At 49.9% G+C, this 9028-nt stretch overlaps 1 protein-coding gene across 1 annotated transcript in view; it reads right to left on the bottom strand.

Moving 5' to 3' along the window:
• Positions 1-8822: 8822 nt before the first annotated feature.
• Positions 8823-9028, bottom strand: part of MAMLD1 (mastermind-like domain containing 1) — a 69099-nt gene continuing 68893 nt past the window's right edge. Inside the window, 1 exon segment of the mRNA XM_009889320.1 lies at positions 8823-9024. Coding sequence (XP_009887622.1) covers positions 8823-9024 — 202 coding nt within the window.

Genomic DNA, 9028 nt, shown 5'->3' with positions numbered 1-9028 from the left:
TCACCAGTTCACCCCTTAGAGCCTTGGATTCCTATCAGCATTCTTTGCTGCCTGACCTGAGAGTCCACAGGTTATTGTCATATGTGTGAAGGACTACATGAAGAAAAAAAAGGAAGTGTATAGGTGTGTGAGGAGATATAAAAAAACCACACACACACACACCCAACCCCAAACAAAACCCCAAAGAAGCCTGCCTTAGTTAAAAAGTCAGAATAGCTAAAAATACCAGATCTGTAAGAAATTACTTCCACTGTTTGGGGAAAAACTGGTCAAGTAACACATTAAAGCAGAATTGTGAATCCAAGAGCAGATACCCTCTTGGAGCACTCATGTAGCTGAACAGCATGAACTCAGCCTCGGAGCGGCTGCAAATAACTACAAATGCACAATTGCCCGCACAAACTGTGCGACACCAGCAAAACACTAATTTTCCAGGTAGATTCAGAGCGCGGCCTGAGATTCACTGGTGTAAAAACTCATTTCCCTTTTCAACGAGGGATTGGGTTCTCAGTCGCTCAAGCAGCACAACTCAGCCTGTTGCAGCCAAGCATTTACAAGTATTTAGTTTAAATTTTCCTTTGGATGCTCGGTCGCCCGCCGCAGGCAGCGGGAACTGCTGCTCTTGCCCCGCGAAGGCCGGCTGTAGGCTAATCTGCTCTGCGTGGCCTGTGCTGTGCGGGGAGCGGGCGCTGCAGGAGGCTGCTGCGGTACCAGGAGGCTCTTTGATCTGGTTGACACAGTAAAGCAAAGACACAGGACGAATAATAATACTTGGCACTTTTACAGTGCTAGCTGCTCAAAGCACTTTATCAGTGTTAACCAATTACCCCTCAAACTATCTCTCTGGAAGAGGGACTATCTCAATTTTATGGGTAGGTAAACTGAGGTACGGAGCTTGGCTGGGACACTAGCAGCCTCTGATTTATGGCTACGAGCACACCACTGGGCTAGAAAACCTCCCCAAATGAAGGAAAGGGCTCTGCGGAGCAGCAACGGAGTATCCCATGGCAATCGGCTTGCAAACCCACCCAACCACACTCCCAGCTCTCTGCTGACAAAGAGACACCATTACATTTCTGCTCTTGTGAAACCCCACCTGGAGTCCTGCATCCAGCTCTGGGGTCCCCAACATAAGAAGGACATGGACCTGCTGGAGGATGTCCAGAGGAGGGCCAGAAAGATGATCCGAGGGCTGGAGCACCTCTCCTATGAGGAGAGGCTGAGAGAGTTGGGGTTGTTCAGCCTGGAGAAGAGAAGGCTCCGGGAAGATCTTATAGCGCCTTCCAGTGCTTAAAGAGAGCCTACAGGAAAGCTGGGGAGGGACTCCTTATCAGGGAGTGTCATGACAGGATGAGGGGTAACAGTTTTAAGCTGAAAGAGGGGAGATCTAGGTTAGATATTTGGAAGAAATCCTTTACTGTGAGGGTGGTGAGACCTGGAACAGGTTGCCTGGAGAAGCTGTGGATGCCCTATCCCTGGAGGTGTTCAAGTTCAGGTTGGATGGGGCTTTTAGCAACCTAGTCTATTGGGAGGTGTCCCTTCCCATGGCAGGGGGGTTGGAACTAGATGTGATCTTCAATGTCCTTTCCAACCTAAACTATTCTATGATTCTATGCAACAGGATTTGGGGAAAGGTCATCCCTGTGCAGAGGGGTCACTTGAGGCTGTAAGTGAAGTCCTAGCCATGAAGTCTGTCTCCCTCCATCCTTCATTTCATGTTCGCCCCAGGCAATGTTACATCCACAGCAGTCCCACTTTGGCAGCGCGAGCACAGCCAGCCCAGAGTTGGAGTGGTAACGCTGCTCCCTGCTACCCGGGGCAGCCACGGTCCCCAGCCCGGGTGGGAGGAGCTGGGCTGCACTGGGGTGAAAGCCGGGTTGCTCCCCATCTCAATGCCTGCCCATCATCCCCTCTGCGAGCGGGAACCTCCTGCTTCCTCTGGAGATGGATCAGAACTCAGATCTGTCCCTTTTCTCCTGCTGTCTCCCCACAGATCTTCTTTCTGGGCACTTGCTCCATTAGTATTAGTAATACACCGCTACATTATTTTGATCACAGGTCATAAGCCAAAAACCTGAGCAGAGTAAAGATCTGTAGGTTTGAAGCAGAAGCAGGACTCCAACTACTCTTCAAGATGCACGGGTGGCACTTTCAAAGAGTTTGTTGGCAGGAATATTGGCCAAGAAGAGTGAGCCCCTCACGTTTTCCCCGTGAGCCCAAGCCCTCTTGCAGGGTGAGGTGTGCCACATCCCGGAGGTGGGAACACAGCGCTGAGGGAAGCGGAGAGCTTGCACAGAAGATAGGTGAAACGGATGGCTCATCCTCCACTGCCTACCTGCCGGGCTGCATGCTCTCTCCGGCCGGGATGAGCCAGCTGGCTCTTGAGGTTGGAAAATTAAGACACCAAGGGGACTGACTCACCGTCCCATTTTGCCCACGTCAGGCCATACAGAAACATCCAACTTATCCTCCCAGCTCTGTAGAACAAAGGCTGAACTTGTGCACAGCAACCGACAGTAATATACAACCCACTGGCCGCGAGACACGGCTGCTGGTCCTGCTTAACTACACTTAAAAAAAAAATCCGACTGGTGTCTGCCTGCCTCATTAGGCACTTAAATATCTTTGGGATTCGAGTCCCAAGCCTTTTGTGCCTCACGGTTCTCCCGCTGCTAATGGACATCATCAACCATCCTGAAAGGCCATGGGAAAAAATGTATATATTTATTAAAGATTGTGTGGCTCAAACAGGGGGATAATGGGGACTGCTTAGGCAAATAGTGTAGCCAGCTAATAGGTGAAAGAGAATAATAATTTATGGGCTGAGAAGAGGAAAGGAGCGCAGGGCCCGGCCTGCCAGGTGATTCTGTTTCCCGTACAAAGCCAGCAGGGCTGACAAGGGGCAGTCTGTAAACTTGAAACAAAGCATGTTTCTGCAGCTGGATGGAGTCAAGCACAGCTCTATATTAGCAAATTTAAAAAAAGATATTTCACAGCTTTATAGCTTCGGGCTGGTTTCCCCTCAGGGAGTGAAAATAGGCCGGTCTCGCCACCTCCTGCCACTGCCCCGGGTCTCGTCTGTCCCAGCCGCCATCAAACACGGCACCGCTCCGGGACGTGACACCAAGCAGGGTCAACGCACGGGTCCTTTTGCTCCTTGAAAAGGCATTAAGACAACATCAGAACAACTAAAATCTCCCTTTTTTTGATACAAATCCAACTTTGAGCTAAAAATAGCATTTCTTTTTTCTTCTCCAATCAAATTGTTTAAATTTCAGACATTAAATTGCAGCATCATAAACCTTGACAAGGACAAAACCAACGTGAAGCACAAAAACCAGGAGCTTCTCACTGGTTTCTGGCTCTGACACAGGAGAGACCGGCAGCAGGGTTTGGCCACGCAGCGAAGGGCCCTTTGGGCTGTGGGGACAAATCTTTGCTGCAGCTGCGGGTTGTTTCCATTGACACATAGCCGTGACGCAGCCCAGACCTCTGCCGTGCCAACCTCCAGAACAAGACAAAAAATCCAACAGCCTGTACTTCCTGAGCTCAGGAGAGAAAAGACATTGGGCTCTGCGTCCCCACCACGTCCATGGTCATGCGTGCTTGGCTGCACAGAGGGCACACAGCCCAGCACGGGCAGCACCGGCACACACAGCCCACCATAGACAGTTCAACACCAACATGCACAGCCCAACACCGGCACACACAGCCCAACACCGACATACACAGCCCAACACCGGCACACACAGCCCACCGCAGACAGCGTTGCCCTTGTTAGGCAAATGGCTGCCTCGGGCAGAGCACGGGTGAAAGCCAAGTCCCAGACCTGCCGCGTAATGGGAAATGGATCAAGACGTCTATAAAGCAGAGTATTTGTTCTGCGCAGTGCTACAAACCCATCGAGTGAGCGGGGAGGGAGCACAGAAAATGGCTGTGATTAACTGCAGCTCTACTGGTTTCAGCCTGGCTGCTTTAATAAGGCGCCTTTCCCCGGTTTTATGCAGGATTGTACACAGGAGGCCTCTTGACCAGCCAGAGTCTTAAGTTCTCAGTAACTCCTGCAGCTGCCAACCAGTACTTGTGTTTTAGCTTGCCCAGGAGAGACCCTTATTGGTATTTAAAACACTTCACTCTCTTCCAGACTCTTTTCTTTTTTCTTTTTTTTTTTTTTTTTTTTAAATTTGCTATATATACAGCAGGGAATAGAAGGTGAAACAGGCATTCATTTGGCATTAGGCACCAAAACCTGAGCTCAGCCGGAATAGATGTCTGGGCAGATGTGCCACGGCCAAGTGTCCCCCCGGGAGCGTGTGCCACCTGCCCTTCAGTGCAGACACGCGGCAGGAGAGGCGGCAGAGCCGGCGCAGCAGCCGGCCGCTCGTCCTCATGCCTTCCCTCGTCCTTGCCTGCCCTGCAGCCAGGTGCCGGGGTCCTCTCCCGGGGCCACCTTGCACATCTGCGGCGTCGCTCCCACAGCACGGGGCCATCAGGGCAGGACGACGAGGCAAGCGCCAGCCTCTCGCCAGGTGCTCGCTCCGGCTCCCAGACTGGTGTAAATCAGGGGTTACCCTGCTGCAGGCAGTGGAATAGCTCCTGATTTACAACATGCTACACAAGAGGAGAACTTGACCTTACACTTCAACATCAGTGCAGCTGCCTTTGTTGAAAGCTTCTTAAGAAAGACGTGTAATCAATCCTGGAGAGCCACCGAGCAGCAGAGCTCAGGTTCTGCATAAGTCAGGGGTAGGCTTCCCGGGGAAATTGCCTGGTCCATGCTCCCATGACATCTATTCCTAGGCGCTCCCTGCATGCTTTCTGATAGGAAAGCGTGTGGGTTTCTGTTTTGCCTTCGTAAAAAATGGGCTGCTTTAGATTAATACAGTCCACAAAGAGAATTTTTCCGTAATAAGTCCGACTTACCTATGCTACTAACCTTTCAGACAGACAGGCTTTTAGTGAGCTCAGGTCTTTGGAAATTCTGGCCTTTATAGGCATTTGATGTTATTTTAGAATCCAAGAGGAAAAAGCTTACTGCCTTGCCTCTGTTTTCATGGCCATAATTATGAGGGCAGTCTGGTGACGTAACTTGTTTGGGAAATAAATGATAGCTTTCAACAGCGAGTGCTGTCAGACACTTCATTCCTTGTAACTATTTTAGAAATCCAAATTCATTTTGCACTTCCACAGCACCAGATGCTGCTCTTATTTATGCTTGTGTAAGTCCCGTGCCACACCACAGCTTTCAGGAGACCTATTCCGTGTTCACACTGCCTGCAAAGCAGCAGAATTTGGCTCATGGCATCAGTCTGCGTATGCCCTGTGGTGTGATCTGCTCCTCCAGTAAACGCAATGGGAGAACCGTGCAGATGTATTTAGTCTTTCTGGCTCACTCGCTGTAACTATTCACCTTGGTGATACGGACCATGAGAGCAAAGGCAGGATCAGACTTCGGGCATTTTCACACGTTAAACAGAGAGGAGAAAAGGGGAAGGCGAAGCACAGACAAAGGTATTTTTCGCAGAACGAAACAGACGATTTATTGTGATCGAGGCATTACCTGTTACAGCCTGACACCAACCAGAACTGCAGTGCTGGTGCTCCAGTTGCTGAAATGCTACCCAGCGGTCATCACGCCTTCACCCCGCACACGGTCATCGCACCTTCACCCTGCACGTCCCCGTGCTCTGTGCTCCAGCCCGAGCTGCCCGCTGACCGCCGGGAGAGGCAGCAGCCCAGCTCGTGGGCTGTAGCCCATGCAGAGCACTGGCCATGTATGCCAGATATGTGCCACCCCCCCCAAAAGATGTGCTTAAGAATCAGCAGTTACATGGACAACCGTAGACAGCAAGATAATAACACTACTTAGCCCTGTTCTTCCAATCTTGATACAGTCCTGACTCCTCCACAGCCCCTCTGTGGCAACGAAGGATCATCATTCCCTCTGGAGATGTGAGGAACTGGGATATGGAGGGGTGAAAAGCTCTACCAGCTCAAAAGCTAGACAAAAAAACAGAGTGAAAACAAGTGGGTACACAACTCAGGTACAAAATAAACTGTTTTCCACAAATTCTGTAGGAAACAGTTGGCTATTGAAGACATGTGCCCCCCCCAAAGTGTAACCCAAATCCTGCAGAACTGAAAAGCTGAAAGGTGCATTGACGCAAACAAAATGAAGAATGAAAAGAGGGCATTTTTTAATGTTTATTAATATCCTAAAGAAGAGTGTGTGGGCAGTATCCTTCTCTGCCATCTGTGACTGCCGTGCTGCTAACCCGGAGGGGGTCTGGCGTTGCTGGCTCCCGGGCCTGTGGTCAGAGCTGCCGCTCCACGGAGCAGCGAAGGGCCGGCCGCAGCCAGCCCCGCTCCCCGGCAGGACACAGCTCGCGACAGAAAAGCTGCTGAAACGGTGCCAGTTTTCATAGCCAAACAAACTCACCTTTGTCCTCGCCACAGGCGCGCTCACAGGCATTTCTCCCCCTCTCCGCCTCTGGAGGCGAGGCGGCGTTTCTGTCTCATTCAGCCACTTGCCGAGTTTTACAGCCCGTTTTGGGCATTTGTTTGGTGGGGCTGATTTCCTTTGCGGGGAAAACTGGCTGCTTTCCTCCTTGCCCTGGTTTCATGCAAGTACGTGCCATCCTCGAGGTGGAGCCGGCTGGGGGTCATTCCCCTGGGAGCCTCCTGCACCACGAGGACCTGCCCTCGCCATCAGGAAGCCACACGGATCTGTGACAAGCCCCGGGGTGGCTGCGCTTGGGAGAGGTCTCCTGCCCGCCTGAGCACCAGCAGCAGAGCTCGTACCCTACTGCTTTACACCCTGATGGTCCCCTCGCATTTTTGACTTCAGGAGCTGTTTTCTGGCTCTGGAGAAAAGGCTTCTAGAAGGGCCTGCTCCAGGGTGGGGACAACCTTGCCAAACCCTCCCTCCAGCATGGACCACTTTGAGGGAGACACCCCCCCCTCCCACCAGGAGATTTCCTCAGGCTGTCCCCACAGTGTGCCCAGGACAAAAGGCAGCACCCACGCGTCTTCTCCACCCCACCTACGAAGTGGGGGCGGCGTTTGGCCCTGTTTAAAGAAAGCAATTTTAGCTACAGATTCTATTTGTGCTTTTATCTAAGATTGCTAAAATTTTCCTGTTTCTTCCTACCCCTGCTGCCAGCCTGGGCAGGCAGCAGCTCTCTTTGTTGGACGAGTGACGCGCCGGACCCACCGTCACCCTCACAGGCACCACTGACCGAGCAAGGTGGGACTGCGCCGCAGACCCCCAGCCCTCCTCACCTCTTTATTTTCTGATGGGCCAACTAATAACGGGCATTTAGAAACAAGAACCGCCACTTAAATAAACATGGTGCTATGTGAAAAAAAAAAACAAAAAAACCAAAACAAACCAACAGAGATTAATTTCATGTTCACCTATAATTACACTGGAAAAGGAGAGCGGACCTAAGAACTCCCATCTTAAAATAAAATTACAGCCTGCTTCAATTTTTTGTCTAGCCCATTTCTTCTACTAACAGCACACGCGCATTTGTACATGTTATTATATTGACGTTGTACCATCCCGGACAAATCAAATTAATTCAAATATCTGCAGGTACAAAACGTTGTAGCTGAGAAATGAGCACATAAAGTATATGCAATTTTCCCCTGGCAGTTTATTATGGTATGAAGAAAAAAACATTCTGTGCTTGAAGCTGACGTTATATTACAAATGTATTGCGGAGTATGACGTGACTATTAAAATATGATTACACAAAGTATGAACATTTTAAGAAGTTTACAGTACAGTGAATCTTTTATAAACAGACTCTTAAATATACATAGGACAATAGTAGCTGACAGAAAAACATCAAAAATTAACTATTTATGTTTATAGACTTTTCCCCTGAAAAAAAGTCTCACATTAAAACAGAAATTATGAAAAGCCTTAAAACCAGGAACAAATCACCTGTACACTACAAACATACATGGCAGAGGTGCGCAAACCAGAGCTGCCTTTTTGGGGTCGGGCTGGGCAGCGCCTCCGGGCCAGCGTGACCGGCGGTGGGCGGCAGTGCCTCCCCTGCCCGCGCTGCCCGCGCACACGTGCCACGCCGCAGCCGCAACGGCACGAGCACGCGCTCACTGCGGCACAACGCACAACGCCTTGTCCCTGTCGAATCGACCGACCTACGGGAGTGTATCAAGCTGAGAACTTGCCCAGGATCTTGCAAAATGAATCTCTGCGGGTAAATCCCGGAATGCCCCGGGAGCCCGGGTGGGACCCCCATACCGGAATCGGGCTGCACGACTGAGCTACGAGGGAATCGGCAGCTCCTTTTCTGGACTTCATTTTTTTGTTTTGAACGCAACTTTTCCATCTTTCCTCTTGATATGAGAGAACAGATGCCACATTTGATTTCTGCGTAGTCTGGTTGCAACGACACCCCTAGTTCATGTGTTAAGTTATGTCAAAAACATAAGTATTTTATGCTGTAATACACAGTATTACTGAGACTAACAATATTATTTGCATATTTATAACAAGGTATAATGAAATCCCTATAATAAAACCAAAAGTTATGCTATAGATTTATTTACAAACAGTCCAGCAAAGAAGTATAAATACTTCTACATTTAAGGTTTAGGAAAACATAATTTACAAAATATTCAAATATATACAGTCATCTGAAAAACTGCCAATATTAAACTTTGATGCAGGCAAAGAATTGGCTGAGTCTATTCATTCCGTACTGAAAGAGGCGGCGGCTTTCACGGCTCGTCTGTTATTTTCAAAAGTCGTACGTATGTTATTTACAACGAGACTGCTTCTCTCCGAGCTAAACGTGTCCAGAGCTTTGAGCGTGCTGTCCCAAAATGTCGTCTATCATTGTCAGATTGTTCAACCACTCCTCGTCGTTGCTGCCGCTGTTCTTCATGAGGGAGTCGAGGAAGTCCGTGTCACTGCAGTTGGCGGGCATGATCGCGTTGCCGTGCTGGGACACAAAGTCGTACTGCGGCAGCTCGGTGGCGGCGCTCATCCTGC

This window comes from Charadrius vociferus, unplaced genomic scaffold, assembly GCF_000708025.1.
Source record: "Charadrius vociferus isolate BGI_N301 unplaced genomic scaffold, ASM70802v2 scaffold7, whole genome shotgun sequence".
Taxonomy (NCBI): Eukaryota; Metazoa; Chordata; class Aves; order Charadriiformes; family Charadriidae; genus Charadrius; species Charadrius vociferus.
Note: the sequence above shows the minus strand (reverse complement) of the source record. Positions and strands in the feature narration are given on the sequence as shown.